Below are 21,190 nucleotides of genomic sequence, written 5' to 3'. Positions count from 1 at the left end.
GCCTCTAGCTCCACGAAAGAGCGGATTCCGAAACGGAAGAGTACAGAGAGATCTTGCCGTCTCGGTATCTTTTTTAATGGCTTGTTGGGCATCCTCAATATGCTGGCCAAAAAGAGACTCGCCGTCAAAAGGCATATCGATTATCTTTGTCTGACCGTCTTGCCGAAAGATGTGGACTTCAACCAGCCCTGTTGCCGCAGGACAGCAGCACCTTCCAGTTGCCGAAAACCTGTAGACGCAACATCCACAGCAGACTCGATAATCTCAGCTGAGATTCATTCTCCCTCCTGGAGGATCTTGAGAGCTTCTGCTTTTGATGGCTCAGGTAGCATGTTGATGTAGGGGGAGATGTCGGACCACATCTGCCTATCATAGCAGCCTAAGATGGCCAGTGAGTTAGCTGCACAGACAGTAGTGGCAGCCATGGTCGAAACCTATTTTCCAATTGCGTCTAGACGTCTCCCATCCTGATCCGTGGAAGCTGACAATGGAGAGGAGGGATTACGTGCTCGGCGCTGCGCTGCCTGAGCAATAACTGAATCTGGCTTAGGCTGACCTACTAGACAAGCTGGTGAGTTATGCGGTGCCTGCTATTTCTTTTCAAGGCGAGGCAGAACCGCCGGAATGGAGGCAGGAGTCTGCATGACTTTCAGTCCTTCCTGCCAAATAAAGTCAATGATAGGGATAGTTTGCACTTGCTTCCTTGGCTGGTCTTTAAAATCGTAAAGGAAGCAATCATCCTTTCTTGTTTCCATGGGAAGAAGAAAACGTTGTGCTGCTCTTTCCAGCAGAACATGAAAACCTCCAATGTCAACTGGAGGTGAGTCAACAGGAGCCAGAGTGGAAGGCGACAGCGTCTGTATTTGATTTTCATCCCATTGAGTAGGGAGTGACCGATCATCCAATTCTAATATTTCCCTGTCATCATCTGTGGTGTGAGCTTCCTGATGATGTGACATAGAAGGTACTGAAGAAACTGGTCTGGGCGACCTCAACAAAGTAGCCGATTCAGATGGAGGAAATCAGAAGTAATAATCATCTAACATGTACTGCAGATTGTTGAGAAGTGATAGAGTCAATTGTGCCGTAGGGTTTGGCTCTGGAGCTGGAGGAGCCGTACCAGGGTAGTATTCCTCTTCTTGATCTACGTCTTGATATTTAATGAAGAGTTCTGAAGGACTCCTGGTAGTACGAAATCTGCCATCCTCTTCCGATTCATCCTCATCTGCCCCATGATCTAGTAACTGCTCGGGCAACGCAAGAGGAACTCTCCTGGGGGGATGTGTGAACTGGAGAGAGAACCTCCAAAGAAGATCCGAGCCTTTGAAGCAAGGATGGCACTGTCATCAATGGTGGCAAAGGCGTAGACAGCACCGCATATGTCTTTGAGGATGCTGTGGCTGTAGATGACGACCACACTTTAAGATCAGTGCAGGAAGATAGCAGCATCAAGGAAGCAGTCGCCGACGAGGCGGGCGTAGACGAGTCAACTGTCGACAAGGCAACTGTCGACGAGGCAACCGTCGATGAGGCAACCGTCGATGAGGCAATAGTCAACGAGGCAGCCGTCGACGAGGCAATCGTCGACGATGCAACCACCATCGACGAGACAATTGTCGACAAGGTCTTCTTGCTCTTAGTCGACAGATTGGCGTTGACGGTAGACTTCAATCTCCTCATCGACGAGAAGGCAGTGACTGACGTGGTTGATCTCACTGAGACTGACATCAGCGTCAACGGCGAAGAAGCCGAAGACAGTATCACCTGAGGCTTCGGAGACGAGAGGGTTGCAGTAGACGTCAGGTTTCGTCGACGAAGACGTCATCGTCGAGCTCATCGATGAAGGACCCCGTTTTTGAGGTAAATCTCTGTCAGAAACAGGTTTAGAAGTCTAAGATTTTACAGTATTTCTCGGGTGTGTAGAGGGCAGAGTTTTACCCTTACTAGGTGGAGGAACCTTTTTGGAAGTGGAAGGTAACTCAGCACTCTTAGAGGTGTGCTGTTTTTTCAACACCTTAGCCCCAGGAGAAGTTAAATCTGTGTCGCTAGTCCTCTTCCTAGAGGCAGCAGTCCTGACAGAGGAAACATTTCCAACCTCAGATAAAGGGTTGTCTTGATCCTTAATCTTCTGTAGCCACAGAAGTAGACGTCCCTCTTTGTCCCTCAGAGTTTTCTGAGGGAAAGGTCTACAGATCTTGCTGTCTCTCACCTTGTGGTCTGGATACAAGCAATACATGCACTTCTTGTGGGGGTCTTCAGAAAACAGCCAGAGCTTCCCACAAGACTCACAAGGTCTAACGAGAGATTTCTTAGAAGAAGACATCATGAAATTAAGAAAATCTGAAGAAACCGGAGAAGTACTGAGCAGAGCTCAGGAGGACTCCCTTCACACGACGTGCGGTAGAAAATCTGAGAGCCTATGTCTCTGGAGAGAACATTCTGGAGGGTGCTGTCGCCTGATTGGCTGTAGTTTGGACTATATATAATGACTTGGACGAGTCATGAAAGTTGAAGATTTTTTCCTATTAACTTCTAGCTATTTTACTTCCTGGTTCTAATTTACCTATGATACGGCTATTTTATGCATATTTATTGCTATTTTTATGTACAGTGGGACTCCCACTCCGACGACGGGGAATGATTCAAGCATGTGAATCTATGAAAGATACCCCAATACTGGAGAAGTGGCGAACGTCTCATGGTGGGTCAGATGACGGACAGCTCTGCTGCTATTAGCCAAAAGCATGGTAGCTATGGCATGCTCAGGGGACCCCTGCCTTCGTCAGATAACTGGCTATGAGGTGCTGCATATTGTAACAATTCAGTTAAATGTTATGGAATGCTACAGCGGTCCCATTGCAATCCAAGGGTTAGATGGGGCCTATTACATGATTATTTAGATGAAAATAAATAGTATGGAGTGCAAGGAACTTAAATAATACTTGTATTGTTGGTAAGAATGTCAACTTTTAGCCGTTGGAAGGGACAGATGCTATATATGCTATTCGATAGAGATGCACCAAATGTACAAAAGTCTCACTTCTCATTTCAGAAAGCTCGTCCTGTCTGACCTCTTCCACCAACGGGCAATGGACTACAGCTCCGTTAGAATACATTATATAAGCTTGCCTTTATATACTACTTCTTACAGCCGTTTTGAACATTTTGGAACTTTGGAAATAACAAGTCCTACACATGCCCAATGTTACGCTTTGTCTATATCCACCTTAGAAGGATGAAAAGTTGAGTCATGCATCTCAGCATCACGCGCTAAATTCACTGAGACGTTATTTATATTCTGCTTGCTACTTTAGCCATTCTTTTTGTTTGGGAGAATTATTTGAGCCACTTTTGTGGAGAATGTGAAGTTGTTATTTAAGTTACGGTAATGCTACTGATACTAATCCATATCACTAGACTACAAGTATTATCCTCTGGTGATGCCGATCTCCATATCTTTTTTTTAATCCGACAAACTCCGTATACATTCAAGAGGGTGCACATTACGTCTAATGTTGTTAGCGGTGAACCCCCTCAGGGAGGATGCCTTGGTCTGGCGTGCTATCACTTCCAATTCTCTGGACACTTACCACTCTATAGAGTCCATGGTGAACTGAAGCAAGGCTCTATAACCACTACCTGCTTTAGTATATACCAAAATATTGTAGGAATATATGATTTGCATATGGTCATACAATTCATTCAAGCAAGGAAAATTAGATCTGACATCAAGTTTGTTTGTGTTTATAGCTTTGCATCAGGTGGGGTTTATGTCCTGCAACTGATTCCCCTTCTAGATAAAGTGTAAATGTAGCATTTGCCTGTATTCTCAAGGCATATGGGTGAAGACCAGTTGCTGTGGTGGGAAGGAATTGAGGCAGGGCCCACCTTCCAAAGTCAATGTGATCCTTATTAGGGAGGGACTACTAATTACTTGTTCCTCCAAAGCATTGCCAGTTTGGCAAATGGGAAGTGTGAAGAGTGGGACTACAGTTTCTATTGCTCAGGTGAGTACCTTCCTTTTTGTGTGTTCTATTACTACTACAGGAAGGCTGAATGACAGTCAGATGCAGGAGCTTGCACACTTCATGGTACCTATGTTGTGGGCACTCCAGACTGGACACAACCCCATTGCAACTTGCCCTGAGAGGCATTACTTTACACAAATCCACTACAAAAGACTCTTCTCCTTTATCACAAATCTAGCATAAACATTTATTTGATTACTATTTACGCACAGGTGATGGTTGTGATTGTGCACAGTGGAGTTCTCATGGCCTACAGTGAGATAACACTTTCTACAGATTTGCATGCAGTCTTGAAAAGCCTCCACAATACTCCTACAAACCCAGCAAAAACTGAATGACTTAAAACGTCCAACTCTTAACTCTTATTTTTCTTTCAAACAACCATCTCCTTCCTTTCCATCTTCAGCATGCCTCTGCTCTCGGAGTACCGCCTGCTCTAAATTACATGCATATTTGCCTTAATCCTCACTATTGTGTTTCTGAAAATTGCCCTCTCCGTATTTAAAAGATCACAACCTCTTCTTTAAAAGTAATATCATGCACCCTGACAATACCTGATCTCCTGTAGCTATCTCATCATACTAATACCACCAGCCAATGCATGAAATTCCCATATTCCCCTATTCCTCTAAATCTAAATCTAACACACAGAAACTGGAGTAAGAGCATAGAATGTTTCCTTGTATAGCACAAGACTAATCCCAATAACCAACAATACCTACCAAAATAAAACCACCATTAACCTTGGGACCTGGACCAGCTTGCTGCCCAACGTAAAAGCACAACAATACCTCATCCGGGGTAGTAAGTGGTAAATAATACTATATATAACTCACACTAAAACTAATTCCATAAAAGTCAACAGTCAGAGTATTGTAGTTCATATAAGCTGATTAATCATTCCCTTTTACTGCTTGACACTTTTACATTCACATAAGACAAAACTGCTAAGGGTAATATCCATCACTTAGTACCATACCAGTCCACAGCAATATCTACCCATCACCAAATAAACACGCACAAAATAACTGAAGAGATCTGTGACATACCCCTGGCCAATGGAGGACTATAATGTAGACCAACACTGCAGTTCCCGACTAGCAACATACTACGACAACTTATTGGCATCTCACAATGACAATCAGATTTGGGATGATATTAACAAAGTTGATCCCACATATCTCTCTACCACTTCTTCCTTTAAACTATGCCTGCTCAGGACCATAAACTTTAAACAAATGATCTTAAAATGGACAACCCATGACAGTAACCTGCTAAGTGGACTATGAATATAAAAAATACCAAAAAGGGAGCCACTGTAAGCTGCCAACTTACTGTTAATCAAACTGCCAGCTTACTGTAAGTCAAACTGTGGGCCTATCTCCGACACTTCTTCATCCATTACACTTCTAAATACTGTGTCCCATACCACAATAACCAACACTTTGGTGGTCCTCACGCACGACATGGGAACACTTCTCAAAAAGGATCAAAACAAAGACAACACACTTCCAACCAAACAGCCTACTGGGTGTAGTGTGCTACCCATATAGGCGAGCACTTCAGCACCCCACACAGGGGTAGTAAGCGCCATATAAATGTTACAATGCAATACAACTGTGCCCCAACTTTTAGTGAGAAGTAAAGGTGCTCACTTACCCGGTGCGCTTCGTGATAGTCCCTAACGTCATAGGCTGCTTGATCTGAGCGAGAGGTAACACAACAGTAAGACTGGGGAGAGGCGAGAGACGCGGGTTACCAGGGTTGTTGTTGGCAAAGTTATTGTAATTGTCTTGGTTGTTCAGTTTGCCTGAATGGAGACAAAATAGCTCCATTGGTAAGTGTTATTTAAGCTGGAACGTCAAACAGGCGCTTCAAAACCACACAATGAATAAAAACTTCAATTATCGAACTGTAAAACAGAAGCAAAATTGAAAATTAAGTATGCTAAACAAATTGGCAGAATTAAAAACATTGTGTAAATGATCCAGAAATGCAAAACGGAGGACAGCAAACATGGCACTGCGACATCAGCATTCCAAATGGCAGTATGTACACAAGAAATATTCGAGAAATAGCCTACAACTGCCTGGATTTTGTAACTGCTTAGAATACCTCTTAATCTGACCGAGATTTTTTTTATTTATTTTTTATTAGTTTGATGTACAACCACAGTAAACAGTAGTCTAACAAACGTTATCATGCAGAGGCCCGTCTGGGCCACAGTATACAGGAGAGACCCAACCAGCCCTTCTGCTCCCGCCACATTCTGGTACCTGCACGGAATCCTAGAGATCACAGTGAGGGCACATAAGCTGTGGATGGTCTCTATCGCATCTCCTGACTGTTCCTTCGTGCTCCTCAAGCCCCCTTACATATTCTCGAACTAGAACCGAAGTCTCTCAGCCGAGATGAGGGCAGAAGTAGCTTTGCATATAATTCAGTCAATTCACAGCACATAATCATGTCTTTCAACCAACATTTAAAGTTAGGGCCCCCACCCCCACTTCAGAGTCACCCTTCAACGGCCCAAGAGGCATGCCATTGCCAACAGTTTCCTACAGTATTTAGCGAAATCCATCACCCTCCCAGTGAGAGCATCATAGGAGAAATAGGGGCTGCACTATCTAACATTATGTCAAGTGAAAGTGCCACCTTCGACCAGAATATTGCAACGGATGGGCACAACCAAGCGAGATGGAAGAAATGTGCATTAGGGGCAGCGTATCTTTGGCATGTAGAGTCTGACGATATTCCACGCTTCGTCATGCTAACAGCTTCAGGTGTTAATTTGTAAAAATAAAAGTGCTGGGGCACTCCTCAGGAGGTAGCTCGCACTAGCCTATTTCTACTGTTAGTGCCACCTAAAACAGAACCAACTACTAAACATGAAAAAGGGTGAATGATGTAGCGTAATGGCCAGAGATGCTGACTTCGGAGCTGGGGTACCAGGCTCGAGTCTCCACATCGGCTCAACATCCTGTGATTCTGGGCAAATCACTTAATCTCCCAGTGCCCACCATAAATTAATGAGTCCCTCACTGGTGCTCATGAAAAACACAGGTGTTGATGATTAAGTGCTGGTGCTGAGCACTGGAACTCACTGGCTCAAATTAAGCACTGAACAGGGGTATAATACATCCTATGCAAGTATTTGTAATGGATAAATCAATATTTCCTGTTCAAGCAGATTTCTTTGGTTTGTGCACAGCAAAAGGAGAATTGCTTATCAGTAATGTTAAGGCCTAGGCAGGGCTTTAAGTGGGATGAAAAAACTGTGGGGTCTCTCAAAGGGGCGTGGCCGATGCAGTTAAGGGCATGGCTTAAAACACGTAAGCTAAAAATCTCTGCCTAGCATAGTGTGCCACCTGACTGGCATTTTGCTGCTTCTGTGATTGAATCCATATTTAAAATATTAAATAAGATTACCTACAACAAGCTAGGGCTATTGGCTTTGTCAATGGCTGTTAGTTGCATAAGATACATAAGTAACAACCATGGCTTTATTGCACATAATATTGAAAATACTTCAGTTCCGAAATGATGAGACTGTAAAAGAACTATAACAAGTTTCTTTGAAGTTACCTCAAAGGCAGTGAAGGGTGGTACTGCTGTAGTGTTAAGATTTTTTTCCACCCTGAGGGTGAGGGCAGAAATGGAGAGCCCGATAGATGCTAGTTTCGGCACCTGCTTTTTAGAACGGCCGGTGCTGGACCACTGGCAAGACCCAGCCCACTTAAAGCCCTGGGACTAGCTGTGCAGACCACTGTGGGCAGGTGCTCCATTCTGGCTCTGAGGTAGCGTGGGATACCATGCTCTACATGTGGGTGACAAGATGCTTGAAAGAAGGATAAAAGCTCTCAGTCAGCAGGAGCATCTGGAAATGTTGGGATCAGCCGCTTGAGAATGTCATTAAGGCTACATCAGTTTAGCATATCTAGCATAGAGGTAGACGCCGTATCTATCAAGTCCAGCAATGGGAGTAATTTGCGATTGGGGAACAAGTCTACCATGTATGGGAGCTGATTGCGCCGCAGCACCGGTAGCAGCACGGAATGCCGGTCAATAGGGTGGGTATACAGAATGTGCAATCTTGGCCCGGGTTGCAAACCAGTGTTGGTCTCCACTGAGCTCTGTCAGCTGAATCAGTGCTCAGCCCGAGCACTCCACCATAAGTATCTCCCTGTCTGGGTGGGGTGATCTGCAGTAGAGTTTAACCTGGATAGGGTTCGGCTCAATCCAGCCACATTCTAAATTCACGTGTCGTGCCCATTGGACGTTAAGAATCCAATGATGAGCCAACTGAGTCTGGGCTACTAAATAGCAAAGCTCAAAATTCGGTAACAAAAACCCTCCCTTATCATGCATCTTCTATCATTTAAACCAGCTGATACTTGGCTGCTTTCCAGTTAAGGCCAGAGTTACCATGAGGGAGCGCAGTTGGGAGAAAAATACTGTGTAGAGAGGGATAGGAATGTTATGAAATAAATATAGTAGTTTTGGCAGCACTACCATTTTCCTCAGGGCAATCCTGCCACCAACCGATTAGGGCAACTTTATCCACTTCTGGATTAAGTCAGTAAACCCAGAAATACAGGTTCCACAGTTTGCCCGGACAATTGTGTCTATATCTCTAAGGTACATTATACCTAAGTCTCTGACCGGCTCTATCGTCCAACACAATGAGAATTCAAGCTCCGGTCTTTAAGTAGCAGCTGGGAGGGGGACTAATAAGGACTTGGTTGATCTGGAGACCTGACCATCGCCCATATGCAACTATATCTTATATGATTGGATGCAAGTTATAGGCAAGGTTCTTTATTTGGAGAAGAACATTATCCATGTACATTGAATATAGGAAATGCCATCTGCCAAATCATACACCCCTATGGTGGTAGCTGTCCCGTAGGTTGCAAGACAACGGCTCCATGACAATGGCAATGAATCACTGAGACAACGGGCACCCCCGTCTCATCCCTCTGCCAATAGTAAATGACACTTCCAGCAGGTCGCTTACCCGTACGCACGCCCTTGGGGTATTATAGAGGATTTTAACCCATTGTAAAAATGCTTTGCCCACACCCATCCTCTCCAGTATCATACACATAAATCCTCATTCAATTGAATAAAAAGCCCTTTCAGCATCTAAAAAAGCTGCCACTACTTTAAGTAGGTCCAATTGGTGTTTAACTGTAAAGAGTGTACGTAAATTGTCCGTGGTGGATTGGCCCGGTATAAACCTGTCATGGTCTGCTGGACCAGGGCAGGCATCAGCGACAAAATCCTATTGGCCAGAAGGTTAGTGAGTATTTTTTCATCCACTTTAATGAGGGACAAGGCGCGTTATGAGCTACATTTATCTAGGGGTATGCCTAGTTTTAAAAGGGCAATGACTGCATCAGCCATCGAGTTTGAGAGCCAGCTTGTCTGGAAAGCCTCCTCCTGAGAGTAGGATCGGGACCAGGTCATCGGCATGCGCTTTATAGAATTCGGCCAGGAGCCCTTCACTCCCGGGAGCACTTCCAATCTTTAATTGGTTGATGACCCCTTAAAGCTCTTCTTCCGTGATCTGCTGACATAACTTCTCATGTTAGGTTCGGGAAAGCCATGCCAGTCAGGCGTCACCAAGAAACCCATGCCTGTCATGTATGGAATCTACAGTCCCAGAGCTGTATAAGTGTTTGTAAAAGATGTTAAAACAGTCCACTATGCCACTTGAGCCATTAAATACCTGCCTGTTGTTATTGAACATATCTGTATTGTGGTCCCCGCCCCCAATTCGACCATAGCAGCAATGCAAGAGTTTATCCAGGACGTTGTCCCTCCCCATATATACGGGCTGATTTATATTTACCACTGAAACGGATCTCCCTTTCAGCTGCTTGGCTGTACTCCCATGTTGTAATTTGTACCGTCTCTAACACGGTGGTTCAACCCTTCTGGTTATATTACTCTTCTAGTGATTTAATTTCTCCCTTATGGATACAGGAGATGATGGGTGTAAAGCATTGCAGGCTATCTGTGTTTGGAGCATATGAATTCACCAGAGTAATGGGCACAGAACGAAACAGGCCCTGGACCATGAGTTTTCGCTTCAGGATCTGAGAATATGTAGAGATGGCAGAACTTAGCTGATCTGTGAATCCATATAGACACCCTTCTGGAGTATGTCGAATAAGAAGCAAAATACATATGCCAGAATTTAATAGATTGCTGGGTCCCCTCATATTCCAGGTAACACCTTTCAGAGCCACGTTGGGGGCCGTTGGTGACAAGGCATATGTACATCAGGGCTTCCACCAATGAGGTCTTTGTAGGGTAAGTGGTCGGTCATAAGTGGGTCATACCTTGTACTGATAGACAGGCCAGCATGATGAGAACCAGTAACATGTCCCCTCTCGACCCCTCTTCCACACTGGGCCCCAATTCGCCGTGAATGCTCTCCAAATCTCCCCTCTCAGACAACATTTGTAAATACAGAAACAATTTAAACAACGTATTGACATCAGATCTAATAGCACTGAGCCTAGAAGGGCCATAAATCCTAAAATTAAATTGTTTAACTCGGTCCTCAAAGAACTAGAGATGGTGAAAAGGGATATAATACAGTGGGCTCCCAACTCACTCGAAGTCAAGGTCCCAGAGTTCTCGTCCAGCGCAATAGGAGCGCACTGCAAGCAGTGCTCTCAAGAGCCAAAGCACATATTGCGTCATTTCCTCAGATGACTCTATGATGCTGAGGCACTGTTCTCGTTGGCACGTAATGCCTGGAGCGGCTGCAGGCAGCCCTACGTTGCCTGTTGAGGAGTGAGGTTGCTTCCTTAGGGTCCGTGAAGATCAGCGTTTTATTCTTAAGCGAAGACCACAGTTGTGCTATATATCACAAGGCATATGCGATGTTCATCTCCTGCAGCTTTTTCTTGACTGGAGCAAACTTTATGACGTGTCGTGTACGCTTTGAGTAAAGTCTGGGAATAGCAACATTGTCATGCACTCATAAGTAAGAGAATGCCTCTCGCTCACCAGGTGCAGGGCGGTATCCCAGTCGCAGCAGCTAAAATATTTAGCAAAGATGGACTGTGGAGAAAATCCCAGTACCAGTCCAAATGTTCATTCTTCAGTTTGATCTTTTCCATCTCTGTCGCCATTTCTTTTAGGAGTGAGTTGCGCTGTGCCACATTGTCCTCCACATCTGATATTCAGTGTTCTGCCTGACCAATGCGCACCTGCTCGCAATCCAGGATCTCCTTCGTATTATCAATCCGGCTGGTGAGTGAGTAAATATTTGAGTCGATGGTGGAGAGGCTAGCTTTCATCTTCAGCAGCAGAGAAGCGGCCTTATGGGAGACTAAAGACCCACTCTCCGCCTCCCCTTCATTGCATGAATCTTGGCTGGTTCTATCTACGGGTTCGTTGCATAGCTGCCAAGGTTTCAGATTGCTTAAGTGTGATATTTTCATAATTTCAGTGCAATTATGAGTGGCATTCAATGACTATGAGTGATACTTTCTCGCGTGCAAAATTAAACATAATGACAGGCTCTAAGCATCAGGTTATGCTTTGTTTGACCATGGTACCAGAAGCCAGATTGTCAAGCACTAGCTCCCTGTGCTCCAATTGTTCTCTTTCCTTCACTGCCAGTCAGAGGTAGCAGAGATGAGCGCAGGGGCACATATAGAACTGACTACACACAGAGTATTCCACCCCCAATGCAAGCTTTTCTGGTCTCTGGCCCTGCAGTGTTAGATCACCAAAACCTTTAGATCTAAACACGCTCAAGTCTGTATGAAGCAGGTTAAAAAGGCGGACCCAGGCTTTACGGAGTGATTGTGAGGATGGCATGGCACTGTTCACATGCATTATTCATTGTAAATCTTGCATAAACAACACAGTTGTTTCAACGTGCATTCTAGAGCATCACATTGTATATAGGTGAGTCGTTACTTAAATAAACTACATTGCATGTACATAACTGCTTTATTCTATTAACGGTGAAAGTGCCACAACTCAAGTATTGAAATGTCACACGGTCATAGGAACACTGCACACAAGGAGTATCGCACATAAACAACTTAAAACATAACAATTACCTCCAGTTTTAAATCTGTAACAAATAAACTGGAGGATAAAGCCACAATCTCTTACCTTCTGGAATTTGACATACTACTATTACAAGAGACATGGCTCTTCAAACCGCAGCAACTAGCTTCGTCCACCTCTAACTTCCTTATGCTAGGTGACATAAACTTCCACTTCATGGACCCTACGGATCAGTTAGCCTCCGATCTTCGGCAAGACCTAACATCACTAAATATCCGACTGGTGAACAATGAGCCCACCCATGAGAAGGGACACCTATTGGACCCCATCTTCACCAATATAGCAACCATCACCACCGAACCACCCGTGACTCTTCCATGGACGGACCACTTTCTGGTCCCTATCTCCTGGGAAATTCCCACTACGAACCCCCGAACGTCTAAAATTCAGGTAACCGACCGACGATGGCGCAAACTGGCACCTGAGGAATGGGCCGCCGCCCTCACAGACTCCATCCCCGAGCTCTCCTCCGACCCTGCCATGGCTGACAAGCAGTTTAATGAGTGGATTACCTCCTCCCTAGATACACTGCTCCCAAAAACTGCGACCCTTAAACATCCTAAAAGACTATCTCCTGCTCTATGGTACTCCCCAGAGCTCAAAGCTCTGCGCCAGGAGTGTAAGAGAACGGAACGCTCCTGGAGAAGAGACAAATCGGAAATTAACAAAAACATCTACTCCACCTCTCTTCTATCCTATAAAACCGCTATCCGAAAAACCAAATGCGCTTTCTTCCAGGAGAGAATAGAGAAAGCTGGATGCTCCAGTAAGGAATCATATGCCATCCTTAAAGAGCTACTAAAAACCCCAGAACAGGGACCGGGACACCCCTCCGATCCTAAAGCCGATCAGGAGAAATGCCAACAACTGGCTAATTTCTTTCATGACAAAATCCAAACAATTCTGGCTTCAATTCCCCCCTCTAGTCCGTGCGAAGAAACTGTTCTCTCATACCCCACATCACCCACTTGACTTTCTTCGTGGGGCCAAGTTACAACGGAAGAAGTAGGAAACACGCTTAAATCCATGAAGAGCGGATCCCCCAGGGACCCCGCCCCACTCCGGATCCTCAAGGAGGTAGCCCCCACGATCATTCCCCCCCTCACTCATCTGATTAACGCCTCACTCCAACAGGGAACTGTACCCCCGAGTTGGAAGAAGGCTGTCGTAAAAGCCCTATTAAAGAAACCATCCCTCGACCCTGAAAATCTGGCTAATTACAGACCCATCTCCCTACTCCCAGGAGTCAGCAAAATTGCTGAAAAATTGGTCAACAGGAAACTCTCACAGTTTCTGGAGGTCAACAACAAGCTAAAAAGTTCCCAGACGGGCTTTCGCCCAGGACAGGGCACTGACATCGCCCTCCTGGCAGCGGTAGAGGAGGCCAGAGCGCTATTGGATGGGGGAGGATCAGTGGCAGTGATCCTCCTCGACCTAAGTGCGGCGTTCGATACCGTTAACCACCAACTCCTCATCAAAAGACTCAAAAGAGTTGGTGTGGAAGGCTCAGCCCTTTCCTGGCTTTCATCCTTTTTAGCCCAACGGACCTACCAGATCTGGGAGAAGAACGCCCGCTCCTCCGAAATGCCCCTCCAATGTGGTGTGCCTCAGGGCTCCTCCCTGAGCCCTACATTATTCAATATCTATATGTCCACATTGGAGGAGGTCATCACCCCATTCGGAGTGAGCGTCGTCAGCTATGCTGACGACACACAACTAGTGGTGTCTCTGTCCCACCCCAGACAACAAACAGCTGACCTATTCAACTGCCTTACGCAGGTCCACTGTTGGATGAATGGGTCAGCCCTAAAACTTAATGGGACGAAAACGGAAGTCCTTCTTCTTGGCCCGAAAGGAATCTCACTCTCCCCGAACATCTGGCCAGCCTGTCTGGGTCCACCCCCTGACCCAAAAACAGAGGTAAAAAGTCTGGGTGTGTGGATCGACACCGACCTCTCATTCACTGTACAGGCAAAGAAGGTAGCCGGGACCTGCTTCGGGCTCCTGAAATCTCTGAGGAAAGTCCTGCCCCTCTTACCCTTCAATTCCCCAAAATTGTTAATACAAGGCCTAATAATATCGAGGCTTGATTACAGTAATGTAATCTATCTAGGCGCTCCTGAAGCAACCCTCAACAAGCTTCAGAGAGTCCAGAATACCGCTGCCCGGATCATCACAAATACCCCTGCCAGAACCTCCGCCAAACCTACTCTCAAACTCCTCCATTGGCTCCCCATAAGGGAGCGAGTCAAATTCAAGGCCTTATGCCTAGTCCACAAAACACTGCAAAATCAAGGCCCCCCAGTTCTCAGTAAACTCATCACTCCCTATAAAGCTACAAGATCCCTCCGTTCAGACACAGAAAACTTCGTTACCACCCCTAGATTTAGGAAAGCCCGATCAGGAGGAAGACGTTTCTCGGTCCAAGCTGCTCGCCTCTGGAACTCGCTCCCCCGCGACTTGCGACTCGAATCACAATACCTGCGCTTCAGGAAGCAGCTAAAGACTCATCTTTTTCTCTAATGTTTATGCCTTCCCCTTATTCTAAGCTTCTGTCCCCGCCCCCCCCCCTTTTTTTTTGCCCCTGGCCCGCTGTACTGTAGAGTTAGGGTCCCTAGCGCTGGGATACCTCGGGGTGACTATGCGCTCTACAAAAATAAATAATAATAATAATAATAATAAATAGAAGGCTACACAACTCATCACATTTCAGCACAAAAACTGAACCGTTCAGGAAGAGGGAGCGGCGGCCTAGCAATCTATATATCAATAAAAAACGCTGTCGCCTCCTGGGACCTTCTAGGCTCAATGCACTGTCTCCAGTGTGTGGGAATTTCTTACACTTCTAGAAAAGGCCAACGTTGGACCATGATTCTAATGAATGCTTATGTCCGTCCGAACCCAGACTCACGACAATCCTTTGCAGAAGAAGCAATAGAGACAGTACAAAGAGTGAAAATTTGATCTCCCAATTCAGAAATACTTCTATCTGGTGATTTTAATATGTGGTTATCGACAGACCTACAAAAAAACAAGGTCACCAAATCGCATGACAGCATCTGGGTGATTCCATCGCAGGACCGGCCAGGATGGCATAAGGATGGTTCGAAGGGCGTTCCCTACAAGGCAATCTCGAAAACTTGGGCCTTAGAGCCCTCAACGGGCGTTTTCCATTAGACAAGCCTCATCGCTTCTCCTATCTATCGAAGAATGGTGCTTCACTAATCGACTACACCTTCGTTAGCCTTCCACTCCTTCATCAAATAACAAGTTAACGTCTTGGGAGCAGAATAGAAAGCGATCATTGTCCCCAAGAAATATCGTTGAGGACCAGTTGCACTCAACATGAAGAAGAACGGGCATTGACATCAGAGAGCTTCACAATCAACCTAAAACGAATCAAATGCTCTTTCAGCAACTTCCAACAAATTGCAACAGAGGCCAAACAAATTATGGAGCACTACAGCAGGAGTACGGATGACACTATTACTAACTGGTCAACTTTTGCAACCGAACTTATCAACAAACATGCAAAACCGGTAAAGTACGCAAGCCAGACTGGGCAAAAGCAGACGCCCCACTCAAATACGGAGATACAAATTGCAACTCTCTACCACCTTCACTGTACCTGTGCTGGGGCGTCAGGAGCAGGCAAAAGCCCGAAAGGAGATCGCGCAGACTGACCAGGGTCACCACCAACGCCGGAGGACTCCAATTCCCGGCAGGCAATGGGGCGCGCACGACGCTCGTCACCCTCAAGCGCCCGGAGGCACTCAAAAGTCGAGGCGCCTCCCGCAGCGTGGGACGCGCGCGGGCGTGCCCGGGCCAAGGGCGCGCCCGTCCCGCGCCCGTCCGCGACAGGAAGAGGCAGGGCTGGGCCTTCCCTCATCCAACTGGCTCCGAATTCATCCAAAATAAGATCTTGCGGACCAAAAGGTACTGTGGGGAGTTCAAGGGGACCATCGTTAAGTACTTTTTTTTTTCAATAATCCTACCAAAGGGAACTGTATATCCAATAACAAAGATATTACGGGGTCCTGAGCAGGAATAATGGGGAAAAGGAAAGCTATGGAGGGGGGTTCTGCTCTTGTAAATATAAAAAGGGGAAAAAAGCGAAAAAGTCCCAGCATGCGGCCACCAATTGTGTTCTCTCAAGTATTGAAGCCATTGTCCGCGAATGCGAGGCGATTTTGGGGGGTAATACCGGACCTACTGTGGGAGATGAAAATGATATTCACATTGGGACCCTGAAAACAAACAGGAGTAAGGCGATTCCTGCAATTTTTAATAAGAAACCCACTCCCCCTCGCCCCATTGTGGAAGTGCACAGCCCGCACGAGAGCTTATCAGAAGAAGGTCCTGTAGAAGGACCTGTAGATTGTCTAAATATTGTTATTTCTCCAACTAAGATATGCCCACTGGTGGTTACTCCTGAGACTCCTACCGTAGCCCAAAATGGGGATCTATTTGAGAAAATCATTTCCTGCTCTAATATATTTTCTGCCCTAGAAGGCGAATCCGGGGATATAGCTGTTGATACATCACATGGTATTAGGAAATTAGATCGCAAGATGGGAATCCATGAGGATTGTTCAACATGCATTTCTTTTAATAGACTATTGATGAATAAAATGGGAACTCTCGAGAGGGAATTGGGTTTAATAAAAAAAAAATTGTTGGACTTATCACGAAAGGGAGATACGGGTGGGAGTAAAAAAGCATTACCCCCAACACCCCCGACCATAGTATCACAATCGAATACAAGGGAAACCCCTGTAATGAAACCTAAGCCTGGTGGGGGGACACGAGAAAAAAGTACCATGGCCCATAGTCAGATAGGCAAGATGAATTGCACGGTGCTCCCCAATACGGGTTCGTATGCAGATGTGATAAAATCAGGGGGAGCAATTCAAAACTGTCATGATCAATGCCCGCTTAAAACCAATTCAGGCAGACTAAGTACTACGAATGTGGGGCCGAGCACGGATGGTTACCAGAGACCACTGTCCAATAATAAGCCCCTAGGGAATTCAAAGGCCACTGTATATTTTACCAGGGTCCCAAAACCTAGGGGGGGGGGGGTCATGTCTATGGGAGCAGTGAAGCCAACCATAAATCAAATCAAATCATACGTTCTTATATAGCGCCTTTCACCGTAAGGTCTCAAGGCGCTTGCTTTGGGAACCCGTCCTGGCTTTTCCCTGCGAGATAAACCCTACTGGGCAACTCCAAGGTGAAAGCCAGGCATCCCATCACAGTGGGGCCGTAGTGGAGATTAAGCAAGCTATTGCCCAGAGTTGCAGAGTGTGAACCCATGATTCGATTAGGCACCGAGGCGAGAATAATCGAGTCCGTGGACATTTTGAGCTCAAGACCCTGCCGCGTCGGGGATTGAACCCTGGTTCCGGGTCTGACCTCTGCATCCGGGTCTGCCTCCTCTAACCCGTGAGCCACACTTCTCCACAAAAAAGCAATTCACTGGATACGACATGTGAGGGGATGCAGATCAATCATCAGAGAGGACATGATCAGTGTTAAAAGACTGTTTCTGTTTAACTCCCATACAGACTGTATTGAAATTAAGCTACGTAACGTGGCGATGGCGGAAAACTTAGTATCCCTGGAGTATCGAACCTGCCCACCTGACGATTCTAATATACAAATTAGATATTCCCCACTATGGTCCAGAGATCGGTTCCAGGATGACTCAGGCCTGAACAACATAGACTGACTAGATAAGGATATGCCCTCTGTACAGACAGCTGACACATCTGTTGCTGTCAATACGGGAAAATTGATCCCAGCTACTATGATAACTCTCTCCAATGTGGGCCTGGAGGATTCTAGATTAGGTAATGTTGCCCGTAGTGAGCATGGTAATTGGCCTCCTGATCCAAGAGCGCCCGCGGGCCCAGTTAACTTTAAGTTAATGGAGTTGGTCCCTCGAGCTTCCCCTGTCGGTGTGGAAGGAAACAGCTGTGTGGTCTCCCTGCTCTCCTGGAACATAGCAGGTCTCAAAAAGAAACTGGCCATCCCGGAATGGAATGAGTTCATCAGCCAGTAATAGATATGCATGTTTCAGGAGACATGGAGTACGGCACTGCTGTACAAGTCTGGGTATTCCACTTTTTTTATCCCGGGAATTAATTCTGGAAAAGGGCGCCCATCCGGAGGCTTACACATATGGATCAGCGTGGCATTAAATTGTGACATCTCTAATCATAATTCAGGCTCGAGTGACATAATGCATTTAACTTTAAGAAGCCCTCATAATGATATATTGATGGAATTGTTTAATATTTATGCTAGAGGCCCCCCGGGGGAACAAAGTTCAGACACTATAGCAGCTTTAGAAACTGCATTAGCTGGTGTCCCACCTTTGGCTAATATCATTGTGGGTGGTGACTTCCATTGTACATATGAGCCGCTGATGGAAGAGGATTTAATGGGGGCGAGTGAGGAAGATGCAAGGCTGGGAATCCCACTGCTTAATTTGCCGATAGTTGGGAAATGGTCATCAAGGGTGGTCCAAATCAATGCTCTAGCTATAGAATATAATCTGCGAGCACTGAACGGTAGAACCACCTCAGATCCAAATGGGTCAATGACTTAATAGGCCTAGCAGTCCCTCACGTATTGATTATATTCTCCTCAATAGACGATTTTGGGGGAACTTAATAGACATGGAGGTGTTACCATCGCAAGACAGCGATCATAACCCTCTTTGTGTGAAAATTAAGGGGGGAAACCTGGGAGAAGCAACTAAAATCCCGTTACTGATAACAAAAGAGGTGGTCCCCACAAACTGTAACCGCAGATTAAAATGGCAGAAGGTGGCCTGTCAGGAAGAAACACTGTCTAGCATGAAAGAACTAGTATTAGTGATGAGCAGGGATCTGTTAGTACTTAATCAGTCCCAAAATACCCTGCAGGGACCTTGCCTAAGAGATTTATATAGCAATCTTGTAGAGAAGCTAGGTTCTTACTTTACCACAAAGGTTACTAGAGGTAACAAGAATAATATGACCAAGTGTGGTAATTTGTGGTATACTGCCAGGTGCAGGGATAAAAGAAAGTCTATAACCCTTGCACTGCATAGTAAATACCCCGTGGCTATTAGGGATGCCAGAAAGGAATATAAAAATACGGTGTATCTGGCAAAACAGGAGTGGGAGGAGGACCACTGGCAACAGCTTAAAGTAGCTGCCCAGCTTAAAGATTCTACCCTATTCTGGGAGCTAATAAATAAACTTAACAGAAGGGGAGAAGAACCTGTCCCAAACCACATAACAGACCAGCAATGGTTCTCACACTTCTGAAAATTATACTCTGGGGAGATAGAACAAGATCAAAGTCAAGGGCCAATGAAAGAGATGTCTATAGATACCACTGAGCCATCCGATCCCTTTACCACCAACGAGGTTGAAGTGGCCATAAAGAGTGTAACACCGGGAAAGGAAGCAGGGCCGGACGGCCTTCCCGGTGACTTACTTTTATATGACCCCCCATTATGGGCCAACTTCATCACCCTTCTCATGAACCTAATTGCACAGGGACATCCGGTCCCTGAGTCGTGGAAGGGAGCTAAAGTTGTTACCATATTCAAGAAAGGCGCAAGGGAGGACCCTGCAAACTACAGGCCGATTAGTTTAATCAATGCGGTTCAAAAGGTAGTGGGCAGGGTTATTGTATCAAGAATAGGGGCTGGGATTGATGCAGGGAACATTTTGACTCACTTTCAGGCGGGTTTCAGGGAAAGGGTGGGCACGATGGACCAGGTCTTCAGACTCTTTGCGGTTTACTGGAAAACTGTGTCCATCGAAAATGGAAGTTTATACCTGGCCTTCATTGACCTGAAAACCGCCTTCGACTTGATCCCTCAGGCAAGACTATGGCAGGTTCTAAATGACATGGGCTTCCCACGCCACCTCCTTGAATTTGTCAAAAAGCTCCATGAGGAGAATTTTGCTAAAATCAGATGGGGGAGCCAGGGACAGTTGACTGGCAGGGTTCCTGTGAATAGGGGGGGTCCGCCAGGGCTGTGTGATGGCACCGACCCTGTTCTCTCTCTTTTTAAATGGGTTGGTAGCTCATTTGAGGGAGAACCCGGCCGATGCCCCGGTCTGGCGGGTGAGAAAACACCTACCCTTCTTTTCGCAGACGATACCCTGCTGATGGCGAAAACCCCTATGGGGTTACAGAAATTGCTGGATAGTTTTAAACTCTTTTGTGACTCCCGGGGTTTGCTTATTAATACCTCTAAAACCAAGCTGATGGTACTGACAACATCCAGAAAACCGAGGAGGATTAATATTACCCTAGACGGATCTCCATTAGAGGTAGTGGAGGCGTTTGATTATCTAGGCATCAGGGTGAATAACCGAATGAAGTGGGACTTTCATGTGACCAAAATGCTTCTAAATCTTAAAAGAGCATCTGGGGCAATATTGAGAAACCAACAAATCTCAATTAGCAAACCTATAGCCCCTGCTGTTGCGGTATACGAAGGGAAAGCATTGGCCTCCGCTATGTATGGTTCAGAAATATGGGGGTTTGAAAATACCATAGAACTGACCAAAGCAGAAAATAAGTTCATGAGAGATTTGGTGTCCCTCCCTCTTTCAACACCCTTAAAACCCCTCTTTCATGATCTAGGAAAACGTTCAATAAGGGACATAGCTCGCCTCCGTCCATTACTATTTTGGGTGCGCCTAAGGAGGACACCCGAACTGGCGAACTATGCTTTAGTATTGGACGAACTAATCAAATTGAACACCTCTAAGAAAATCAAGTGGTTGAACAATCTAAGGAAGCTGCTTATAGACCTTGGTCTAGAAGATGCTTGGATGGCCCAAACACCCCCTCCCAAAGGCAGTATGAAGCAAATATATTGGGAGTGGGTTCAGACAGAGGACTTACGTAGTACTAAGTGGGGGGCCCTAACAAATACATTTCTAGAGCATAAGCCCATCAAGAAGCTGGAATCTTTCTTGGACTTCATACAAGTACCAAAAGATAGATCTCTCTTTTTAAAAATGAGATATGGGACTCGCCCAATAAAT

The 21,190-nt window shown here is 45.8% G+C and overlaps 1 protein-coding gene across 2 annotated transcripts in view; it reads right to left on the bottom strand.

Annotated features, from left to right (window-relative positions):
• Positions 1-21,190, bottom strand: part of BCAS3 (BCAS3 microtubule associated cell migration factor) — a 3,998,327-nt gene that overhangs the window by 1,864,903 nt on the left and 2,112,234 nt on the right. For both annotated transcript variants that reach the window (XM_086954924.1, XM_086954923.1), the window contains exon 16: positions 5,688-5,838. In XM_086954924.1, the coding sequence (XP_086811050.1) occupies positions 5,688-5,838 (151 nt within the window). The remainder of the gene's footprint in view (positions 1-5,687; positions 5,839-21,190) is intronic.

The sequence above is a fragment of the Lissotriton vulgaris genome, chromosome 2_1, assembly GCF_964263255.1.
Source record: "Lissotriton vulgaris chromosome 2_1, aLisVul1.2, whole genome shotgun sequence".
NCBI classification, from domain to species: Eukaryota; Metazoa; Chordata; class Amphibia; order Caudata; family Salamandridae; genus Lissotriton; species Lissotriton vulgaris.
Note: the sequence above shows the minus strand (reverse complement) of the source record. Positions and strands in the feature narration are given on the sequence as shown.